The sequence below is a fragment of the Cygnus olor genome, chromosome 10 (genome assembly GCF_009769625.2).
Source record: "Cygnus olor isolate bCygOlo1 chromosome 10, bCygOlo1.pri.v2, whole genome shotgun sequence".
Classification (NCBI taxonomy): Eukaryota; Metazoa; Chordata; class Aves; order Anseriformes; family Anatidae; genus Cygnus; species Cygnus olor.
In genome coordinates, this window is record NC_049178.1 from 7,662,196 (window position 1) to 7,687,645 (window position 25,450).

General features: G+C 37.7%; 1 protein-coding gene and 1 long non-coding RNA gene across 2 annotated transcripts; one reads left to right on the top strand and one right to left on the bottom strand.

The window, feature by feature from the left end:
- Positions 1-208: 208 nt before the first annotated feature.
- On the bottom strand, positions 209-22,131 carry LOC121075730. Its single transcript, XR_005823132.1, has 4 exons — positions 21,887-22,131; positions 19,133-19,208; positions 5,123-5,407; positions 209-724 (listed from the first exon to the last, which is right to left on the bottom strand). It is a non-coding gene; the product is annotated as an uncharacterized LOC121075730 (long non-coding RNA).
- Positions 1,104-25,128, top strand: LOC121075729 (inter-alpha-trypsin inhibitor heavy chain H3-like). The gene is given in 24 exon segments (XM_040569273.1): positions 1,104-1,503; positions 5,162-5,185; positions 6,353-6,519; positions 7,565-7,669; positions 8,031-8,193; positions 9,125-9,235; positions 9,875-10,000; positions 10,450-10,566; positions 11,327-11,495; positions 11,809-11,934; positions 12,171-12,352; positions 13,257-13,442; positions 13,848-13,928; positions 13,930-13,988; positions 14,341-14,396; positions 14,399-14,494; positions 16,328-16,333; positions 17,078-17,104; positions 18,019-18,060; positions 19,365-19,478; positions 20,054-20,258; positions 22,502-22,674; positions 24,431-24,542; positions 24,632-25,128. Coding segments are annotated over 24 exon segments (2,667 nt in total). The 5' UTR covers positions 1,104-1,413; the 3' UTR covers positions 24,762-25,128.
- Positions 25,129-25,450: the final 322 nt, after the last annotated feature.

Consider the following 25,450-nt stretch of genomic DNA (forward strand, 5'->3'; position numbering starts at 1 on the left):
GGTGCCTGAGTGATATGCAGGATTAGAAAAGGTAGTTTTTGAAGAGAAGCATAAATGGGTTCAAGAGACAGCCAGCTCTGTTACAGCTGTGATAAATTTGAGGCAGTGACAGCCTTTAGGAAGGTATACAGTTTTAGTCCAGAAAAGGGGTGAGTCTAGAGCAGAAAGATAAAAATCAGTTGTGAGAAAAATCTCAATATTTTTTTTCAGACAGGATCTTCAGTGAAGCTATTTTATTCACAATTGCAATGGCGGGCATCCTGCAAGCAGGAGCACACAGTAAAAGTTTATCATAACCTTATATTCCCTATTACCCAACACCTGATTTCTCCCGTTTCCTCACTGGCTGAGTACTACAGGTACTACAGTACAAGTACTGTGGAATTCCTGGTCCGGGTTATCAGCAGTTATCCCTGTGCCTGTACTGTGTCTGTGCTGTATCTGTCGTGTGTCTGTGGTGGTCTCCCTTCTCCCCAGTGCTTCGCAGAGCCTATCTCCAGATTAACAGTCTCGGTCCTTTGTCGGCCGTACCGAGACAACCCATCACCCCCGACGGGACCGCTAAAATCAGTGGAGTGTACCTTCCTGTCTGTGGTGGCAAGAACTCTCTGGTAGGCGACAAGATCCCAGACGAGCCCCCAAATTGTGAGAAAAATCTCAATAATTTTCTTCAGACAGGATCTTCTTTGAAACTATTTTATTCATGATTGCAATGGCAGGCGTCCTGCAAGCAGAAGCGCACAGTAAAAGTTTATCATAACCTTATATTCCCTATTACCTGACACCTGATTTCTCCCCCGTTTCCTCACTGGCTGAGTACGACGGGTTCACAACCTACTCGAAGCACTTCTATACCATATATGTACAATTTTATTTGACCAACTGTTAATTCCTCCTCTTCCTTTTTTTCCTTTTTTTTTTCATTCTTGTGACTAGAAGGCCCATGATTTTTGTTTTTACTGATTTTGTACTGCTCATCTTGTTTTTCTTAGCTATCCTCCTTATTTTGGGACAGTGGGACCTTCCCCTTATCTGCTTAACATACTCCCCACTGCTATGCCGCATAATCACTTTTGAATATGCAAGGTCAGTGGAATTTTCCACTGCAAAAACACCTTCTATTGCAAAAACACAACTTTGCTTCTCACATCAGTCACCTGTACAGAAATGGCTATTGAATTTCTGTTTGCAGATGATATTACATAGGAGAGTCATATTCTCACATTGACCATCCCACAAGTGTTTTGTAGCAGTATTCTGTAGATCATGCAAATCAGAATTCAGTGTTTGATTTTTCCCATATGCCTAATGTTTAATCCCAATTTTCACACAGGGTTATCCATTAACACTCTGTAAACAAAGCATTATTTATTTAAGTGTATCATTCAGACTAGAATCTTACTTTTTTCCAAAATGGAAAGCCGTCTATTGCTTTGTATTTTATTATCGATTCCTGCCTTTGCATTGTCAGACCTTTTGGTAACACATGTCAGAAACATTAAGGTAAGTAATCAACCATGTGTGCGACTCCCATTCTTCGGAGATTAACTTCCTGCCATTTATGAACATTTTCCAGAGAGCTCATACAGTGCTGCCACCAGGAGCTTTGTGTTCTCTGTTATCAGTGAACACAAGATCAGACTTGGGACTCAGAAGGGTTTGCCTCTAATCAGCCTCAGTTTTGAATCAGCTCTAAAGAAGCTCTCCTGTCTTTTTTTAAAATATCACTTTCCTCTGTTTTCCTTATCATCACCATGTAATGGTAAAATGTTTTAGAGCTTTTATATTTAGATGTGTGCAATTAGTGCTGCAATTGAACCTACTATAGTACCTGTATAGAAATGCAAAATATCAGTGAAAAGATGCCTTCAAAAAGAAATGTAACAGAGGTGTAACAGGACATCCAGATAAACATCTCCATGGTCCAAGTGACATAGTATGATTTTGTGTAAGATTTATGTGTTAGCATAACATGGAATATATCTGTGTCCGACATTCTTTTTTTTTTTGACAGATCGCTGAGTAAGACAGTGCTTCCTGATGTTCTGCCTAATTTTTTTCAGTTAAGTTGCAGGCCATTACTCCTCGTCTCAGTAAATTATTTCCTCTTTCTCAGTAATTAAAGCCTTTGTAAGTTACAGAGGGTAGATCTCCTCAGGAAACATTGTTGGTTAGTGGGCAGAACAGGACAAAGCGATTTATGGTCAGTTTCTGTTGACGAGGTTATGGTCTTTGCCAAAATTTCTTCTTTGAAAATCAGGATAATAATATGTCTACCTTTTTGAAGTCAGCTTGAGATCTATAGCTGGAAATTAGAAATGCCAAGAATTCTTATTATTTATCTCATATGTAGCCCAGATATAGGGTAGCTTGTTCCTCCTGATTACTATACTATCTGTCGTTCTCTGTATGTCTTGCAATGCTAAAGCTTTCCTAAACAGAAGATGGCCGAAGCCCTGTGCTATGTTCCATCTGTACATGCAGAACACTACAGAAAAAATGGTTGATTCTCCCAGTTCAATTCTATACTTTATGCAAATGTAATTTTGTTGAAATTGAGGAGATTGCTGTATATTGAGAAGGCCAATCTGCCAAACCCTGTCTTATCTCCTTTGAGCAGGTAGTATGCTAGTGATGAGTGACGAAGCATGGCTAGGAGTCTCTCTGGTACATGGCTGATGATCTTCAAGCTTTCAAAGCTGCTTTTAAAGCCATAGTCAGATAAACACAATTGGGAGAGCCAATCAGCTGAAAACTGAAAAAAATCCAAATCAAAGACCCCTAAGTACACTTGTACATCTTGTTCCTATACACAAATCTATTAAGGGTAGGATTTTTTTCTTTCTAGAAATAAAACTACCCCTAGAACTACATATTCAAAGCGTGAGTACATGCTTTGAATATGTAGTTCTAGGTGACAGCTTTCCTTCCATAACCCTCTCATCCTGGCAGCAGTGAGACTCCTAGAAAGGTCACAAGCAAGTTCTGTTTTCATAGCTTAGTTGCATTATTCTCTCTTCTATGTGATTTCCAATCAGTGTCACTTGGAATGATGGAATCTTTAATGTTGCTGGTGATTTCAAAATTATTTTCATGCCTTATTTTTTCCTATGCAATGCATAGGGGTTTACATAAATACTTCATTCAGTCGTGTGCATTGCTGGAGGTCATTTCAAATTAACTGTAGATTCTTTGCTCAATCTCTTAGGAATGCTGTGTTTTAGTTTCCCAGGCTGTTAAATCAGGGCTTGTTTCCGCAAGTACTGTAATGGAAGCACTCTTTTCCCTCCTTGTATTCTTGGGTGTTCAAATTCCTGTTTTCCTCTACTTTTCCTCTCCAATTTCCATAGATACTTTACACCTATATTCTTTGCTGTTGCCACAGCAAAACACTATTAAACAAAAACTGAATTTATCACTGTTATATAAATGAAATAAAAACATTCCAATAGTTGTTGCAACTGGCAAATATAGGAAAATAGAAACATTTTATCAAGTAACTGTAATTACACATCAGAGGATATTAAAATGACCTTGATATTAGTGAGGTCTCTATCTACAACCGAGTGAATCATTAAGAATTAAAAAAATCACAGAAGTGCAGAATCACCTAATGCAACCTTGTAATCAAATCAGGGTCAGCTGCAGTAGGTAGCCCAGGATGATGCCCACTTGGGTTTGAGTATCTCTGCCCAAGATCAGCCCAAGTACAAAGCCACTAATACCTTTCACAAAAAGATTTTTCTGTATTTTCTTTTTCAATGAGAATGGCAGAGTAGCTCCAAAAGTATTTAGAGAATCAGACCAGAACTTTTTCAAAACTAGTATAGAATCCATAACTTTGTTAAAGAACATGAACAGCAGCAATTCTGGAAAAATTAAATGCAGTTAAAGTATTTTTAAGTTTAGGAAGTAATAGTCAGAATTACAGTATTTGCAACAAAACACTTTTTTTTCCCATTTTTTTGTAGTCTGAAACTGCTTGATAATTCCACTTTTAACAAAAAAATTGTGCAAAACAAATTGACATTTCAGATACTTGAGCTTTTCATTTCCAAGCATCCATACTTCAGATTGCAGGGGGGGATTATTAGCTATAATGACAGTACAGATACTGAAAAGACAATTTCAGTTTTGGAAAGGGAGCATTTGAAATGGTGAGTGTACAACACAGACATTAAAAAAGCCCACATAAGTTTGTGAAGCAGGAGAGACATACACACAGAAATCACCTGTGTGGCAATAACAGTTTGAATTATGAACTGGCCAGACTCTTCCAGTATTTGAGAAGCCTTCCCCAAATCTCTGTGTTACCATTGATTTAATATAATGTCTTGGGGAAGAAAAAAAAAGAAGAAGAAGAAGAAAGAAAACAAATGCAAAATAAGCCAAAAAAAACAACCAAACAACAACAAAATCCTTCGTGTCTCCATTTCCAACCTGCAGAACTCCTAAATATGAAAGGTAACAAAAGCAAGGTAACAAGATATGTACCCAAGATATATATCTGATTTGTTATCTCTGTGTCTTTAACTCTCTATTTGGTAGAGCATGTAAACATGAAAAAAAAAAAAAAAAAAAACAAACTTGCACAGAATGTGACCCTTTTGGAGCCAAAAGAGATAAGGCATTACAACCAAGCTTACAGGAATTGTGTTATGCAAGCTGCTATTTTCACATGATCCCGCAAGAATTTTTGAAGCCTGGTCTTTCTTTCAGATCATGAGAGTACATGGTATTTTTGTAGGGCTTTTGATATTTGCACTCATTCTGAGAGCAAACACATGGAAACAAAAAATTCTACTAGCTTTTTTTTTTTTTTCCTCCCTGCAGCCTTTCATAGTGACCTTCTCTCCGTGAGCCTGCTGAATTGCCATCTTATGTATTTGTGTTACCATCAGAGGCTGGTGGGGTGAAGCAGTCTGAAAGAGCGTAAGGATGGGTCTGCCTGATAAGTAGGTTGTATGTGTGACTGGAAAAAATGTGCAAACCATTTTTTATGCTATGATAAAAGCCTCTTTTTTCTCCCAAAGGAGAATTAGTTTGAAAAGACAAAATGTAGACCACAGGTCCTGACAACAGGAATTCCCATGAACAAGATGTCTAAATGCAGCTTTCATACCTTAGTCATGATTTTTTTTCCCATTTTTTCTCTTTACAGAAGCGAAATGCTGAAAATGACTTGGTGAGTAGTCTTGTCTTTTATGAAGGCTTGGTTCTGTTCAGTCTATGGTGAAAGATTCATAGGGACAAGAATATTCTTACGGTGTTCACAGCATGTTTCTGTGAGCCCAGTCTGAGCAAACATATTTCTGAGTGTGTGCGACATGGGGGGAGAGCCCTGAATTGCTTGTTTTAGGCAGCAGGACTAACAAGGCTGTTCTTTTCCAAGCTCTGATGGAAACTCCTGTAGATGGAAAGAGAATGAACAAATTATTTGTAACCTCTTGTTATATTTTAATAAATAGCAAAGTTGTTTCAAGTCATCTCTGTGTCTCTAACAAACATTTTTATTTTATATTGTTATTTGTAAGGAGGGCAAGAGACCAGATTTCTGAGGCTGATTCCACTTGGCATCTGAATACCACTTCAGCAATGCTAAATGCTTTGATTTTGGGAAGACCTTTTAATCAACTAGCCAGAGATCAGGCCTAGCATAACAATCACAAGCTTCTTGCCACTGCTGCTTTTGTTGCAGGAAGCAGACCTTGTTATTGCCTCCTTGCCTAAGGAGGCACATCTGCTGCTGCCTGTGTTTTCATATAGTCTCCAGCAACCTTACACCGGAGCATTTAAAGAAATTCAGTCTAGCCCTACTCATTTTCTTGCTTAAAGGCAAATAAGTCCCAGTTGTGAGAAAATTGAGGATAACAAAATGGAATCTGAAGCTCATCTGGAACTGGTTAGGTCTATTTTTACATGAGAAGACTCTATGTCCGTGCTCTAGGAGTCAGCCACTCAATTGATTGTAACAGTCACGAAGGCAGTGAGGCAGCGTTGTTGTGCTGTCTCTGACTAACCACAAACAAAAATCACAGTCTCAGTAGAGGGGAAAAAAAAAACACCACAACAACAACAACAACACAATTCTTACACTGGTAGCACCTTTGCTGTGGTGGCAATATTTTGTTAAAGGGGCTATTGTTATGACTCCGGGAACAACACCACCATGGTGGTGTTACAAACCCAAGGAAACAGCTGTGTCCTGTTTTTTATCATTAGGTCTTTCCTATTTCACTTTGGAATGATAGAATCTCCTGCAATGATGTCTTTCTAAAAAATATTATTATGGCTGATTAACACAGACATCAGTATAACAGCTAGCTCTTTTTTTTCATTTTTCAATCTACAGGTTGTCAATGGGATAGAAATCTATAGCATGAAAATTGACAGTAAAGTAACTTCCCGATTTGCCCACAATGTCATCACCAGTCGAGCTGTCAATCGTGGAAACGTGCACAAAGAAGTCTTCTTTGATGTTGAACTCCCTAAAACAGCCTTCATTACCAACTTCAGCATGTGTGTAGTTTTTAAAATATCGCTAGAGTAAACTCAAAATCTGTACAAATGCAACTGGGAAAAAAAAAAAAAAAAGAACCCAAAGCATTCATTTTTAATTTGCTATTTGCTTGATTTCTAAATGTCTCCAGGGCAATTTTCTGATACTATTAACTTAACATGTAAGATGCCTGGGGAAAGGCAAACGTTGGTACATCTATTAAAAAGATGACTCATTTTCGATTATATTTATTCATCATCATGGACCTTAGGGAATGGAAGATCCTATCTGGAGATCCATTCACTTTTTCAGAAATACTGTTTACTTTACTCTGATCTTATCAAACAAGGAAAGTTCTATTACTTAATTTCCCTGATGGCATTATATTTTAATTTCTCTTTTCATTTTGAAATCAAACTTGAATTAAAAACAGGAAATAGATGAAATCATTCGCTTACGTTTTTATCTTAGTTGCAATTTTAACACCATTTTGAAGTTTAATTCAGTTTAAACACGTCCATCTCTGCTAATCACACTATGCCTGTTTTATTTTCAGTGAAAAGAAACAGATGCTTCTAGGGGGCAATCACTCCAAGTTACGCTAGACCTTTTATTTTAGGATGAGATTAATCCACTGTGAAAAATGCTTTCTTAATGGTGTAAGGAGTCTAAGGATGAAATGTTCAGCTGTAGACAGCTGCATTTGGATAGATGAGCCTCATCCAGAGAGTTAGATGAGATGAGAAGCTTACTAAAGTGTAGGAATACTGAAAGTGTAAGCAGTGTTGCTATTAGCCCACTTTTGATCTAATTATTTTCAAGGAAAATATTGCTTTAGTTTCTCTGAGGTATAGTTTCTCTGAGGTACTGAGCACAGAGCTCTTCATTCAAGCTGAAGTCACTGAGAAGGCTAGTTTGTGCTTCAGTGAAAATGCTCAAATCTTGGCAATACCACGTTCCTGAAAATACTTTTTAGCAAACCAATCAATAAACAGAGAATTGCCTATAATAACTTTTCATGTATCAGTGCAAACCGTTCAGCTAAACTAGGCAATTTTTCTGCAGGACAATTGATGGTGTCACTTACCCTGGAAATATAAAAGAAAAAGAAGCTGCCAAACAGGAGTATGAGAAAGCTGTTTCAAAGGGACAGACTGCTGGTCTTGTCAAGTAAGAATGATGTCTGGTGTGGCTTCCACACCATCATCCTGTAGCAAATTGTGAGATTGGTAATACCTTGTTCTAGAATATTTCTGAAGTTTGCTTTTTACAGGACCAAAGGAAAAGAACAAGTAATCTAGAGTTATTGTAATATAAATTATAAAGAAAAAAATACAACTTCTGTCTACACAGGCTGTATCTGCAGTTAAGGATTAAACTCATTGGCAAACTTGAATAAATTCGACACTGTTTGACTATGATTTTAGCAATACATCAAAATTCCCATCTTTGTTTTACTCCTGCACCAACCAAACCCAAGCAGTAAATACTGTGAAAAAGGATAATATTCTTCTTACCCACTTAAATACAGGGCTTCAGGAAGAAAAACAGAAAAGTTCACTGTTTCAGTCAACATTGCAGCAGCCAGTAAAGTCACTTTTGAACTCACATATGAGGAACTGCTGAAGCGACAGTTTGGAAAATATGAGATGTTCATCAAAGTAAAACCGAAGCAGCTTGTCAAAGATTTTGAGGTAGATGTCACTGTATCAAACTGGATATTGTAACTTAAAAGGTGTTGAGATTCTGTTGAAAGTGGAGTACCATGCTCATTCCCATTGGCCCACAGATGAACTAAAGGCCCATGATAGTATTTCCAGTGAACCATTTGGGGAGTCCCTGCCAACATGTTTTACTGCAGGTTTTTATTTGTAAGACTGGAAAGTTAGCTCAGCTACTAAGCCTTCAAAATAAATGCTATACAGAAAACTGAAAAGCCATTAAAACGCCTTGGGGTAAAATAGCTCTTAAAAATACCTTCATTGCATAAACTATGCCTTTCTCACACCACCATGAAACTACATCATGCTAAATTGCAGTGATACAGGTATTGTATTCTTGAAGACTGTTGCTTTTGTATGCCCAAACCTGTCTGATCACTTCTATCTACCTTGCTAAACCCCATTTCTAAGGCAAATTCTTTCTCCTTTATTTGCCCAGAAAAATCTGTGTAAAAAGTCATTACAAAACTCAGCACCTGGAAATTCATAAAGCATTATTTTAAACACAATATGATAAAAGGTACACTGAAATGTATGTCAAAGGTAGGCATGGCTCACAGCTAATGACAGATTTACATTTTAGAAGGACTTAAGTATTTATTTGACATTTTACAAAATTCCATTATCTACTTTTCAAATGAGTTACATTTTCATGAAAGCATAAACATTTATTTGTTTCTAATTTTGTTTTTAACCTCTATGTAGAAAAAGGTATGTTTGGCTGATAGTGTATCCACACAAGTGTGGTTTTGGTACTTCTGTTATAACTTACAAAAGTAAATTTCTTTTTCTTTTAAGAAAATCTCTCTTTCATATCCATAGTTGCCTTCTGACCTTCCCGTAAATGACTAAACTGATATATTGTGGGAGAGTCAATAAAAATAATCTTCAATTAATATTTCAGATTGATGTAAGTATCTTTGAGCCACAAGGCATCACTGAGCTGGAAGCGGAAGGAACATTCATCACCAATGATCTGCAAAATGTCATTAAAAAAACTTTTTCAGATAAAAAGGTACAATGCCTAATGCTTTCCATAATTTATTTATTATGGTTATAACTGAAATAATAGTATAAGTGCAAAAGTGCTGTAATGGCTAGCAATGGAAGTGAGAGGATAAAAAATAAAGTAAAGGCTTGTCTGTGCAAATTAACTGTGAATTCCAAGCTAGCAAGCTGAAGACCATCTCCATGCAGTTCAGAAGCCAGTTAGTTCCAGCTATTAACATGAAACTATACCCAGAGCAGTAGGCCTTGTCCCACAGCAGTAGTCGTAAACCTGGATACCAACTTCACTATTTCCTATGGAAGAACTAAGAACTAAGAAGCAAGTAGATTTCTCATGTATGGAGGTGGTAGGAGAAGTCCTAAGTCATAGTCTGCCCAACAGCCTTATCAAAGCTATCATTCAGCATAGAGGGCTAAACCAAGGAAGGTGAGGAAGAAAACATATGAAGAGAGCTCTAGGTAGCAGCCCTGAGATATCAGTTACCCATCAATAAATATGAATACAAACTAATACCTCAACAGATAAAACAGGTTATTCTCATGTCTGTGAATATAAATATACTAGTCTTAGAAAATTACAAACTTCTTTGTGTTTTGTAAAAGTTTTCAGCTAAGATTCAGATCTCCTGAAGGTTTTTCTTTTCAGGGGCATATTTCTTTCAAGCCAACTCTTGATCAGCAACGAACCTGTGCAAATTGCTCGCAGTCTCTCTTGGATGGAGATTTTACTGTAAAATATGATGTGAAGAGAACAACTCCAGATAATTTGCAGGTAAATTTGACAGCTGACAGTTTTGCACTGTTGAATGGTCTTAGCTTGCATGGTAAATGTCAAGGAGCAGTGAAAGCCAGTTGTTCCCTAAAGGGCAGGGAGCTGATTGTGACAACACAGCTTCAGCACCCAAGAGCCCAGTCCCCACAGAACCTGAGCAAGGCAGACCCAGAAAAGGAATTCAAATTCAGACAAGAGTCCAGGTCATCAGGCATATTTGTGCTAATGAGGCAGTCTGAGGTGAAGGTGGGAAGTCAGTCAGGATGGGATATGGATCAATGGGGTCCATGGACAGACAGAGGTGAGACTGGTCAGGGCTATTAAAGCCTGTTAGTCCACTCAAGAGCTACAGATTAAATCAAAGTAATTTATTCTTTATTCATTTTATCTTTGTAATATAAAAAATGCTATTGGTTTGTTAACGTTTTATCTTTTTTTTTTTTTTTTAGATTGTTAATGGTTACTTTGTACACTTCTTTGCACCAACAAATCTTCCACAGTTGCCCAAGAATATTATTTTTGTAATAGATATTAGTGGCTCAATGTCTGGAAGAGAAATAGAACAGGTAAGTTATTACATTACTATCAAGTCCCGATGGAAGAGCCTCTGTTGTGATGAAAGGGACATGATAACTTAGGGTGAAGAAGCTACATGAAGTGATTTTATGCTGCGGCCTTGCTAAGGCTCTGTACTGTAAAAACTAGATCAATGTCTTACTGTAGAACAAAATTCTATACATTAAGTCTATATTTTACTTATAAATTTCATTATTTCAAAATTTTCAGATATCAACATTTTCAGGGAGGTATCTCATATGTGCTGTACAGTTCCGAAAGTAAAATGCTTCTATAGTATTATGTGCATTATCTGTGTTGCTCATTCTGTCTCCTCTGGGAAGTAGCAGCTCTTTTCATAGCTAGGACTCCTCATTCTAGTCTAATGCCCAGAACTTTAAGTTTTTGGTGCTGAATCAAAATATCTACGCTTCTCACATATGGACTTCTCCATGAACCTGTAACTGCCCATTTCCCAACACCTTAAATTTGCCATGCAAACTTGTCTCATTCAACAATCTGTGACACAGGACCTGATTTTCTTCTCAGCTACACAGATTTACCAGATGTAATTGCAACTGTCTGATTTCTCTAGAGTTACTCTGAAACAGACACAGGACTAGACAGGATAGAACAAGCTCAGAATATGTGCAAAACATTCTGTGTAAAAGGAACAAAAGAAAAAAGTACCTGAGAGATTAGGCATGTAACACCTACAACCACCAATTTCTTTACAGTTGAACAATATGTTAAAACCTCTTCTTCTTATAGACAAGAGAAGCACTTCTAAAAATCTTAGATGACATTAGAGATGATGATTTCCTCAATTTCATACTGTTTGGTAGTGATGTACACACTTGGAAAGAAAAATTAATCAAGGCCACTCCTGAAAATTTGGATGAAGCAAGAAAGTTCGTTCGGGGCATTGACACTGAAGGCAGTAAGTACTTTACTGGACTTGCTAATAGGTCATTGAGTAAGTTAATTTATCAATTCAGTCTGTGAACACAATGCTACAGCTTTTTTAAAAATTATTACTAATGGGACACTCCTGAGCTTAAAATTGGCTTGGTGCATATCTATTTTCCTTATGTTTCCAAAGCTCCTTTATTTTTGTATCTAAACATCCTCCTGCTAGCAAACCTACACCTTTCATCTTTATAATGTAGTGACATCTTGTCAGATTCCTGTGAAAAATGGTCCTTTATTTTGACTGCCTCTGTTGAAGCCAAATTTCTCTGTCTACCTTGCAGTGACAAATTTATATGGTGGTATAATGAAAGGAATTGAGATACTGAATGCTGCTCATGAAGAAAACTTTGTGCCCAAGAGAAGTGCTTCTATAATTATCATGTTAACAGATGGCCAACCAAATGTAGGTAAGTTTGTGTTGTTAACAGACTGAATTAACTAACAAAACCCACTCAATTAAATTTTCTATCATCTTTGACTTTTGATGTGGTGGGTTTTTTTTCATTATTTAATTGCTGCTACACCAGCTTCATGCCACTAAACAACTCTTTGATAGTGCCTCTTAAGAAATCCAAACACCACTAATCACATTTCATTTTATCTATCTATGAAGAAACTCAACCTTTCTTACGGTTTAATGCAGGCATATCAAATACCCAGGACATTCGGGCACATGTGAAAAAAGCCACTGAAGGAAAATACCCTTTATACAATCTTGGTTTTGGCTATGGTGTTGACTACGGTTTCTTAGAGAAGATGGCACTAGAAAATAAAGGATTGGCCCGTCGGATTTATCCTGACTCTGATTCAGCTTTACAACTTCAGGTACAGTAATTCCAACTTAAATTAGATGAGAGATATATTAATTCAGGTAAGTATACAGACATTTCTTATTTTGAAGTAATCAAAAAGCCCAAAGTGTACTCTGGTACTGACACACTCAAGAATATGCTGTAATCAGAATACTGGTTGCATTTAATTTTCCTTTATAAAAGCAGAAAGTGAAACGACTGTAAAAGGGAGATACCCTAGGCTACAGAATAGTGTTCAAACCTTGGCACAGGGTGGAAAAAGACATGGTTCTGAAGGACACATTGGTGTGTGCCAAATCATATAAGCAAAATTGCTGCAATCACTATATCTATCTCCCATACCTCACAGATCATGTGATTAATGTCATGGCAAGAGAAAAGGAGAATGACAGAGCTTAAGAGTCTAGCAAGTGCAAGCAGTTGTACCTTACCATACTTCTGAAGCATTTTATAGCAATACCACCCATTGGAAAGATTGCAATACCATCCATTGGAAGGACTGACCAAAAAATTTGTATACTGGATTTCATTACAAGCTCAGTCAAAATCTAATACCTAGTCTCCTTTGGCTTATGTTATGATTTCAGTCTCTGCAGGGAATAGGTCTAGAAACACTTTTATATAACAGGAGGAGCTTGGGATTCCTCTTGATTAACACTGATTGAACTCATCATCCAAAGCATGTTGTTCTTGAATATTTTTCCTCCATCCTAGTGAGGCTTGAAGAGTCAATGTATTCTTTCTCATTTGCCTTTTTTGCAGATGTTTAGGCATTGTACTCTGAGATTTAACTGAACATTTACATATTTCTTCTAAAATACATTCTAAGTTTTTACTGCTGAAATAGTAGGACATCTATCTACCAGTGAATTAAAGAAAAAAATATAGTTAAATGTTTTTCTCTTTTTATCCTGCAGGGTTTTTATGATGAGGTGTCCAATCCCATGCTCATGGATGTGGAGTTACACTACCCAGAAAATGAAATATCAGGCTTAACTAAAAACAGTTTTAAGCATTTCTATGATGGGTCTGAGATTGTGGTGGCTGGTCGCTTTGTAGACATCAACCAAAACAGTTTGACTGTAGATGTGAAAGGTGAAGGTGTAAGTATGTATTTATTTAACTGAGTAATGTTAAAGAAATGCTGTGCAAAATATCCAAGTGTTTAGAGCTGGCAAAACTTAAAATATTTACAGGTATGTCTTTATCTCAGTGGAAGGATGTATTACTACATATGTAACAAGTAAATGCACCAAAGGCATTAGTTTTGCAACTGCAGGTTACTTGCCTAAGAATCCTACCTGGTGGTAGGATATTTAGTGTTCACAGGCAATAGTCTTCACAGGGTGAGGAAAACTGATGGCCAAGACAGCTGAATATTTGGTATGCCTTCCTCTAAATATAGAGGTCTACTTCTAATATGAACCAGGTGTGAAGGTCTGTATTTTGGAAGGTTCTGGAAGTCTCTGGCTACCTATGCTGCAGATAAGTTTCCTTATTTCCAATAGGCTAATGATGCCCTGTCATTTACTACACAACAAGATGCAGAGCAAACAGCTAAAGCTTTCCAAGAACAGGAATACATATTTGGGGGATTACATTGAAAGGCTCTGGGCTTATCTCACGATTGAACAACTCCTGGAAAAACGGTAATTAAACCTAGAATTACATTTTCAATGAAACTATTAAGCCATGTGACTGGTGCAACTTCTAGGACGTAAAGCTGCAATTCACAACTATTTCCTCTTCTCCTCCCCAACCTCAGTATTCCTATTTCAAGTAGCAAGTTAAATAATTTTAAATTACTGCAAATACAAAGCAATTTTGCCCTTCTCCACGGGATAGCCAATGGAATCAGAAGTGCTCTTAGATTGGAACGAATATACCTTCCTTATAAATTAGCTGCAGAGAGATGATTTCGCTTTAAAGAAAAGTACTTAAGTTAGAGTTCAGTCAGTAATTTAGCAATCATTGATGCCAGGAGTCTCTCCCTGTGTTCAGCACTGCAGCTACAGGAGAAGAAAAGGAGAATCTTACAGCTGAAATCCTGAATCTCTCACTAAGTACAAGTTTGTAACACCACTGACATCCATGGTGGTAACAAAGCCAGAAGACTATGACAATCAAGCTGGGATTGCTGATAAAATGACTGAAGGTATAGACATTTTCACAGTTTTGCTTTATCAAAGAAGCCAAATGTTCCTTTGATGTATCCCAAAAGAAAGGCTTTGTGTGGGGCACAGTTTTAAACATGCATCTGAAAAATCTATTTTCGAAGCCTGTATCTGTATGGCTTATGCAAAATTACTTTTCATTTTAAAGCTCATTTCCATCAAACCATCCTCCACTACTAATTCATACAGGTAAAATATTATGAATTCAAATTCGGTGTATTTAAAAATAAATGTATAAAACATTACATTAAAAAAGAAGCATTTCTAATCTAATAATCCAGCTATATTCAATTTTGGTCACATCACTTTTGCCTTTATGTTTTTACATACTTCAGCTTAGAAGTAATTGTAGTAGCATCTTTCTACATGAAAAGGGTCTATTGCCATGAGATCTTCCTTGTGCAGAGTATTTTAGGTTGTAAAATCATGACAATAATACCTGTAAAACATATATATTGCAGAAAGAAAAACAGTTACTGAAAGCACACAATTTATTCTCATCTCCTTTGATACTCTGGCCAATGATTAACTCCTTGCTCAGTAAATCATTCTACTTTCATCCAATTCAACCTCTCTGTTTCACCTGTGTGAAAGAGAATAACTCTATTCCTCTTTAGTTAGAGCAAAGTAAGACAAATACTAGCTATCTTCTCAGTGCACCCCAAAGCCATTCTATTATAATGTATATTTCTTGCTTGAGGCATCCTTATCTCCCTAATTCAGCAGGTCTGTCAAACCTCCTGTGAGGCTTTCCAATCTCATCTATTAACATGTATTATTTTTTCCTGAAACCCTTGCCTCCTGCCCCTAGTTTTGCCCTAGTTCCTCCCAGGCTCTGTCTAAGCTCTGTGCTGGATTCTAAAAGAAAAATGAAAAACTTGCTTATCTCCTGAATTTGGTATGATAACCAAGACTTATTTTAAGGTTTTTTAACTTAACAGAAATGGTTAATGGAGGTTAGTGGGAGTTTCTTTGAAGTGGAATATAAGACAGTTAATTGCTAGTTACCCTACAAAATGCAATAATTCTACAAGCATGATGCTGATAATTTTTTTGCATTATTTTTTGTAATTATCCTAATAGGATACTGATACAAAAACACTTGTTTAACTTGACATTAAACACAAATTTAACTTAACATTCAAGTCATTATACAGCATAATGACTTTGTAGTTTACAAGTGAACACTATGAGATGGAAAACTCACACAAACATCTGACAGAAATGGCATGTACTTAGAGTGACCTTCAGTTCAGGCCTTTTTCTGAATCTCTTTTCAAGAAAATCCTCCATGTATGTTGAAAGTATACACGGTGATAACAGAAGAATGTACTCAAAGCACTCCCACTGTGTAAGGAATAACTTTCACACATACTGGAGTCTAGAATCACAAATAGGATTACTGAATCATCCAGTCAATGTTTGTAGAATGAAGCAAATGCCTTGAAAATTGCAAAAGGGTAAAAACCAATATGGACCACTTTGCGATATGTAAATGACATGATGATAAAGCAATTACTAATAGTACTCTTGTTATATACATAGTTGTAGATTTGCTGCCCATATAACAGCTTTTTCCTTTCAATGTGTTTCTGTTTGCTCTGTATGTATTGAATTGTATCATTGGGAAGAAATGGAATTTAAAAAAAACTGCGGATACATGGTAGAATATGACAATTCAACAACAGAGTGTAATTTTTTGTTTGTTCAGAATATGTTTTAACAGGGTCAGAATCCTTCTTGTTTAGTCACACAACTGAAACTGTAAATTTCTCTTTTTCTTCCTTTTACGTCCTGTTCACCCATGATAACAGCTGAAGGTATGTACATTTCTTGTTAAATTTACCCAGCATTTGCTTTAATTCTTGGAGGTGGATTTATTCCCCAATGATTTTACAAAAATATTGTTATAGATTAAGACACTGTTATAATTAGATTAAAAACTTTACGGATAGAAAATGTTGCGATTACTGTTTTCAGTTTCCTAACTGCAGCATCCCACCATCACAAAATTCAGGCCCAGTACAATTAAGTTGCTTTCCAGAGCTAGCACTGTTGGCTCCCAGATACCTGCATGTAGGCAAGTGTCCACACAAAGGTGTCTTCATTGTTGCTGTGTTGTTGCTTCTTCAGCACAACACCCCATCTACAGACACTGTTCCATAGATTCAGATGTAAAAAGAGAAGACTAGAAATACATGGGAACAGGTGGATAAATCTTACTGACTTTCCAGTAGTACAGTTTGGAACAAGGCACAAGGGAATTAGAAAAGGAGCCCTTTACAGATCCCCTACAGGACAAACTGCGTACCTTTTGAGCAATAGCATTTTTGCTGTAAACTGGTCTGTGCTTTCTACCTGTTCATGACACTGTGTTGAATTCATTCATGGTTTGCTTTGTTGCAGTACAAAAATCTAAATGAATTGTTTTGGCTAACTTTTTTTTTTTTAATTATTTGGAAATTTATACATAACTACAAGATTTAGGAGTTGGTTTTCATGGAAGGAGGGAGATTGTCTTTTATTCTTCTCACCTCTAAAATAATGTTTTCTTTCATTCACAGCACAGGCTGCCCCAGTTGTTATGCAGGGTAAGTCATTAATAAGAGTTTCTGAATGAAGAAGCATCTGTCAAAGGAAATTGATTCAGACAACTGAAACTGCTGGAGAGATGGAAACTGCCTTGTCTGAGTTTATAACTGTATTTTAACAAATATTACCAATTGTTCCTCACTGCTAAAATCACACTTAAAGACGGAACAAAACCACATCTGAAAAATACTCAGTGAAATAGTTGTTAAGGAGTAAATGTCATTTCATCAAACCAACATTTTCCTGGAAAGCTGTTTCAGAGGATGGACTTGAATTTGCATCTGCTTGGGAATTATATTAAGCATGGGACTATGATGTCAGCACCTCTGGCTAAATTAATATACTCAGTTATTAATATAAAGAGAAATTGTTTTATTGAGGAGAGTGAGACAGCAACTGACCATTCAGATTGCTGGTTGAACAGTGCTGGAAATGGAAGAGTCATATTTAAGATTTAGTGCAGGAGATTTGTCTCAATCTCTCTCCCCATCTCTTTCTAGTTTTCTCAAGTTTTGTTTTTTTTTTAAAGTCTCACATTCATCCTGTCAAAAGCAAACGTCAAAACATCAGAAATTTTAAATGGATAGTGCTGTTGCATTTCTACCCAGACTTGTTGATAGACAGCTTAATTCTTAAATCTGAGACATTTGCCTTCCTACAGACACATTGCTTGGGCTTTGTGGGGACATTCAAACCAATTTAGATTACAAAAGAATCTGTCTCTATCCTAAAGCTTTGCTTGATTCAAAAGGGACACAAACTGTCATTCCATTTTATTGAAAAAAACAGGATGGAATTTACAATTTACCTAGCATATTAACTTTCTGACATCTTACATGTACTGTGCAGACAGTATGTAAATATTCCATTTTGATATGACCTTTTCTAACTTCTTTTTCTTTGCACCCTGCAGCTCCACCATTATATTTAGCAAGGCCCGCATGGTATACTAGTGGTGAGTTAGTTTTGACTCATTTGAATTGTGTCTGTTCAGAAGGAAAACACATGTGGGTATTTAAGACTAAATCACACAATTCTTGGAGTCTTTTAGACAATGCTTTTACACAAAAGCAGACAGTTTTTCACAACAGACTAGTACTTCAATTCACTTTAAATATCTAAAATGTTTTATAGCAATTGAGTCACTGAGATCATATATGGTCATTTTGTTAGCCCCCTTCTCTTTGTCTAGGCTTCCTGATTTAGCCCCAGTGAGAAGGACCTGGGGGTGCTGGTTGACAAGAAACTAGACATGAGCCAGCAACGTGTGCTTGCAGCCCAGAAAACTGTATCCTGGGCTGCACCAAAGGGAGCGTGGCCAGCAGGGCAAGGGAGAGGATTCTCCCCCTCTGCTGTGCTCTCGTGAGACCCCACCTGGAGCCCTGCATTCAGCTCTGGGGCCCCAGCACAAGGAGGACATGGATTTATTAGAGCAAGTCCAGAGGAGGGCCACAAGGATGATCAGGGAGCACCTGCCTATGATTCAGCCTGGAGAAAGCGTTGGGGAGACCTTATAGCAGCCTTCCGGGGAGACCTTATAGCAGCCTTCCAGTGCCTAAATGGGGCTACAGGAAAGCTGGGGAGGGACTCTTTGTCAGGGAGTGTGGTGATAGGACAAGGGGGAATGGCTTTAAACTAAAAAATGGTAGATTTAGATGAGATATAAAGAAGAAATTCTTTACTCAGAGGGTGGTGAGGCACTGGAACAGTCTGCCCAGAGAAGTTGTGGATGCCCCATCCCTGGAAGTGCTCAAGGTCAGGCTGGATGGGGCTTTGCACAACCTGATCTAGTGGGAGGTGTCCCTGCCCAGGGCAGGGGGGTTGGAACTAGATGATCTTTAAGGTCCCTTCCAACCCAAACCATTCTATGATTCTATGATTTGTGGTGATGGTGACTATCTCCTCTAGCCATGTGGACTTTCTGTCCTAATACTTTCATCCTCAGAGATAACCACTTAGATGTGCCCAGCCTGAACCACGTACCAAATTTCACAGTGGTTAAGAGTCATAGGATATATGCCACATACCTGGAGAAGATGAGGGGAAGAAGGACATAGTTCACTTTTTGGAGTTGGTAGCAGCTTCCTTGGGACCCCACCACTCCTGTGGCAGATGGACTGGATTAGGCTGGGTACAGCTTGTGCAGGGACCAGTTCCTGCTGGTCCCCAGCATCAGCTACACTGCCACAACATTAAAAGTTCATGTAGAGCTTTGAACCTGTGTATCACTAAACAAATACCTGTGACTTGCCTTTACAGTTGATGGTGATCCACACTTCATTATATCAGTGCCACAAAAAGAGGATGCCATTTGTTTCAATATCAATGAAAAACCAGGTGATGTGTTAAATTTAATAAATGACCCAGTTACAGGTGAGTTTATCATTTTTAAACAGTAAATCAGAATACTTATATCAAAATGTCTTATTTTTAAAGTCTATTTCTCTCTTTTTATACTATATATGCTATTTTTCCAGCAAAGTTAACAGGAGTTACTATAGCTGTGATAGGGTACCATTACCATGATTGTGTCTTCACTTCTTGGAGTAACATGAACTTTTAATTGTCATTTGAAAGCCACCATGGGAGTTGAGAGATGTAATTTGTTTCAGTGAGTAGAAGTAGAAGCAATAAAATAATGTTCAGGTTTCCATTTCATGGATTATCTGGCAAACGGAGACTGACAGCACACAGGCTATTTGTGCCCATCACAAAATTTTGTAATCTAGGAAATATTCAACTTTTATCAGTAAGGTGGTTGTCGTCTTTGTGGATGTCTACAGAACAGCCTCCAGAGCTCTATTCCTTTACTATACTTTTGCACAAACATGCACAAGTAATTCTGGTCTACTTTTCAATTTGAATTTGTTTTGTGGAGCTGTAACTACTGCAACACTCTTTGACATCCTATCTATAAAATAGTATTTGTTGTTTCCTTATTACGTTAGGCATCACAGTCAACGGAGAACTCATTGGTGATAAGAGAGCAAATAGTGATGCAAAGACACAGAATACATATTTTGGAAAACTTGGCATTGCAAACAAGCATCTGAATTTAAAAGTGACAGTAACTTCTGAGAAGATCACAATTCAGAATGGCAATGAAAAGACAGCTTTCACCTGGCTTGACTCAGTCACATTGCAACAAGAAGGGTAAGGCTTACGGAAAGAATATCATATTCCAGTGTTACATTTTTACACTCTTTTTTGGAGGATGATCAAAAATATATTTTTAAGATACAAAATGCAAAAAAAACCCAAAACTCATTCAAATCATGCTGGATTCAGTGCTCTACTTTGTTGTGTAATTGCTGAAGATTATTCATAAATTTCTCTGCTTGTAATAAGTAAGTGCAGAATTTCCCCTGGTGTTCCATTAATATGACTAAAGTAAAAGTGGATTTGGTATTGTGGTTAATGCAACAGTGACTTGCAAACACTGAGGGAGTAAATCATAGAATCATAGAATGGCTCAGTTGGAAGGGACCTCAAAGATCATCTAGTTCCAACCCCCTGCCGTAGGCAGGGATGCCACCCACTAGATCAGGTTGCCCAGGGCCTCATCTAACCTGGCCTTGAACACCTCAGGGATGGGGCATCCACAAATTTTCTGGGCAACCTGTTCAAGTGCCTCACCACCCTCTGAGTGAAGAATTTCTTCCTAACATCCAATCTAAATCTTCTCTCTTTTAGTTTAAAATCATTCCCCTTTGTCCTATCATTACCTACATGAGTAAAGAGTCCCTCTCCATCCTTTTTATAAGAACCCTTTAAGTATTGAAAGGCCGCAATGAGGTCTCTACAGAGCATTCTCTTCTCCAGAATGAACATCCCCAGCTCTCTCAGCCTTTCTTCATAGGAGAGGTGCTCCAGCCCTCTGACCAACTTTGTGGCCCTCCTCTGGACCTGCTCTAAAAAGCCCCACATCCTTCTTGTGCTGGGGGCTCCAGACCTGGAAGCAGCACTCCAAGTGGGGCCTCACGAGGGCAGAGCAGAGGGGCACAATCAACTCCCTTGACCTGCTGTCCACGCCTTTCTTGATGCAGCCCAGGATACTGTTGGCCTTCTGGGCTGCAAGCACACACTGCTGTCTCATGTCGAGCTTCTCATCCACCACAACCCCCAAATCTTGCTCTGCAGGGCTGCTCTCAATGAGTTCTTCTCCCAGTCGGCACCACTCCCTATGTGTAGTACCTTGCACTTGGACTTGTTGAACTTCATTAGGTTTACATGGGCCCACTTCTCAAGCTTATCCCGGTCCCTTTGGATGGCATCCCTTCCTTCTGGTGTATCAACTGCACCACTCAGCTTGATGTAATCTGCAAAGTTGCTGAGGGTGCACTATAGCTATATCACTGATGAAGATAATGAAAAGCACCAGTCCCAAGACAGGCCTCTGAAGGACACTGCTCATCACTGGTCTCCACCTGGACATAGAACCATTGACCACTACTCTCTGGGTGCAGCCAACAAGCTAGGTCCTTATCCACTGAGTGGCTGGATATCAGGAAAAGGTTCTTCACTGAGAGGGTGGTCACGCACTGGAACAGGCTCCCCAGGGAAGTAGTCACGGCACCAAGCCTGTTGGAGTTTAAGAAGTGTTGGGACTCTGCACTTAGTCACATGGTCTGAATTTTTGTGTAGACCTGTGTGGTGCCAGGAGTTGGACTCGATGATCCTTGTGGGTCCCTTCCAACCTGGGATATTCTGTGATTCTATGTATCTATTAGAGAATCATTTATACCTGTGCAAAAGAAAGCTTAGAAAAGAAACAGCAGTACCTTCTCCTCCTTTATGTTTTCACTGTGTTTTCGGACCAACCGTTCTCTCAAAGGACAACACTGCAACAGAAAGAGTTCCAGAGCAAAACTCTGATTCAGGATACTTTTTTTTTTTTTTTAAATGACAACTATGTTGCTGATATCAGTGACACGATCAGAAGCAAATATTCTTTATCCTAACACCAATCTAGGCAGTTCAGGAGTTGTCTTTTCTGAAAAACAAAGAGAAAAGGGGGCAGGTAACGTCCAGGCAAGAAAGTGATGGTTTTATCAATAACATTTTTAATACTGAGCATGAGGTGCAATATCTAAATCTCACTAACATATCTGTGATTAATTGTGCTGTTATGGGAAGAGTTTTGGCAGAAACACCTTGCTGAAAAGTTTAAAGGCTAGGTAGCCTTTTATAGTGTAATTTAGTGTGAGTCTTGGACTGCCTGTGAACACACACAGATTCACATCAACCAAACTAAACAACTTCATTAAAAAAACAACAAAACACTAAGTAAGTTATAAAGCCACACTTGTTTGACCTGTTTCATTTCTTGATTATCTTATCACTGCTGTTAACTCTTAACCCAGTGCCCTAAGTCTTTTTTTTTTTTTTCCCCTCAGTTTAACTTTGATAATTAACAGGGAAAAAAATCTGGTGCTCTCAATGGGAGGTGGTGCATCATTTGTTATTGTTTTGCACCAAGTATGGAAGAAACATCCTCTCCAACAGGATTTCTTAGGACTGTATACATTGAAAAGTCATAAACTGTCTGAACAGACCCACGGATTATTAGGTATGACTTCATTTGGCATTTTAAATATTTTCTTTCCTTAAGGCTACCTAATTTTCAGACACAATCTCGTATTTGGCCTTTATGAACTGAGACAGAGGAGGAAATTGAGATAATGTTGATCAACCATATGAAGATTTCTGACAAAATATTCTGGGCTCTGGCTTTATGCATTATCTTTTCTTAAATTCTTCTTCTGCTGAAATCACTAGCACCCGTGATTCTCACTGGCATCTTTAAACTTCTTATCTTTCTAAATCCCACCTACAGATTCTTTTTCTTATTACACCATTCCTCCAGACTCTTGGATGGTTTGATCTCCCCTTTTACCTTCCTCCTAAGTACAAACACTCAGAAAATGCACATGCTTACTCATTGGTCAAAATTTGCCAAACCTCAATTAGTGCACCCTTGTATGCAAAGAAGATGTTAAGGTATATCTTGATTGACTATCATCACAGAATCATCACAGAATCATCTAGGTTGGAAGAGACCTCCAAGATCACCTAGTCCAACCTGTGACCTAACACTAACAAGTCCTCCACTAAACCATATCACTAAGCTCTACATCTGAACGTCTTTTAAAGACCTCCAGGGATGGTGACTTAACCACTTAATCATACATTAAAATCACAGAAAGCCTTGTATTGTTTAGGATTATATTCATGTTAGAAAACATTATTCTAATAGAAGGCAAAGTTGGTACTTTAGGGATGAAAATTAAGGCCTCATTGAATCCCGTTTTCTGCCAGAGTAGTGGGTTTTGTGGTATGCATCCTCTGTTGGAAAATGTTATGCTTCCACTGATAGCAGACGCTTTACTTGCTTTTTGATTTTCTCTTACAAAATCAGGTAAGCGCAGAAAATGTTTTTTTTTGTGTGTCAGTAAGTTTAGTTATTGTGGTAAATAATGAACTTCTGTGAACTTTTCTGAATTTTGGTAATGCGCTTTGAGGTCTGAAGAGATTGAGACAAGATATCAGTGACAATATGTTAGGTTCATGAATCTTAGGAAATGCTGTAATGAAACAGAAGAAGAGCAGAAAAAGAATGTTTTTTATGCTTTTCTGCTCCTCAGAGTAAAGGACTTGTCCAGATACAAAATTATTCTGCTGTGATATGAATTGCAAATAGAAAGGCGAGTCAAGAAAAGCCCACATGATGTGTGGGTACACGGTGTTACAGTTCACTGACTTACACATTTCATCGTTATGTTCGTCATCTTTGACTTTGCCTCTGTACTCATTACAGCACTCATTAAATCACCAACAGCATCCTACATCAGCCCAGGCAGGGCAAAAGTGTCCAAAAGCTAAGCCTGTCAGGAACGTGAAAACTCCTTAGCTATCAGACTTGTTCTGAGGATAATCCTGTCAAGTAATTTCAGAGATCAACATGTATTATTTGATTTAAAAAAAAAAAAAAAAAAAGTTAAAGACTTGGAGAGTATGTAATAAACACAACTGAATAGACAAAACACAAAGTGAGGCTATCTTAAAGACTATCTAGAAAAGACCAATTTTACTTCACACTCTGAAGTTAGAACCTACATCCAGATGATATGCCCAGAATTCTAGTTCATAAAAATTAAATAATACCATAGGTGTATGTTCAACCTTGCACCAAACTTGATGTTTGCTTATGCATTCAAAACCCTGAGAGAACTTGGAATGTAAAAATTCTGGGGTTTTGGTTTGTTTTGTTTCTGTTTTAATATGTGCAACATGCCTGAAATGGTAATTTTGGCTTCTATTTCTAGGACAATTTTTCCACCCCATTGACTTCACCATACTTGAAATCCATCCTGGGTCCGATCCCAAGAAACCAGATGCCACGATGATTATTAAAAACAAGGAACTGACAGTAACAAGGTAAAATATAATCAAGTCCTTAGAAAAGACTACCGTGTCAATTCGTCTTTTCTGTTTCACTACTTCTATGACTGTATTTTACCTTTCAGGGGCTGGCAGAAGGATTACAGAAAAGATCCTAAGCATGGCGTTGATATTCCTTGCTGGTTTGTTCATAACAATGGAGCTGGGCTAATAGATGGTGTTCATACAGACTATATTGTTTCCAGTCTGTTTTAAAAAACAACTACCTCCAAAGTCATGCGTACACAGAGTACTTTTCTGAAAGAATAGTACTTTCCACTGTTGAAGAAGTGTTAATAATACATATGCTTGCCATGTTTGAAAATACCAAGATGATAGATTCTCACAGGTTTACTGTATGTGTGATCAAGTGATCAAATTTTCAGCGCTAAACAGCTATTCTGCGTGCACAGCTATTCCTCATATCCTCAAATACCCTTGTTTTACTGTATTAATTTACTAGTTTTAAAATTATAACTTATAATTTTACTTTGTAAGTCATAACAGAAATATTCTATACAATTTTAAATTAATTAATAAGGGTCAGGAGTGATTTAAATAAAAGCATCAACATTTAATGCCTTATTCTTTTATTCCAATGTTTTAATGCCTGTTTCACAAAGCCTGGGATGCAATATGCAATTTGACATTCAACACAAGAGGACAGCTGACAGACAAGAACATATTTCAGGATAATCCAGTAATACTTAAAGTCATCTAACCACTTGACTGTATAGTGGTGAGGGTTGGTACAGTGCCATTACTCAAGGTGACTGTTAGCAGTGTGGTTTAGATCCAGGACTTCTGTACTTTGGTATTTTAATTTGAACCTAACTTTTGAATGCTAATATCTCTATAAATTAATGAAATGCCACAGTTCCAAGCAGCACTTACATTTCAGTAAT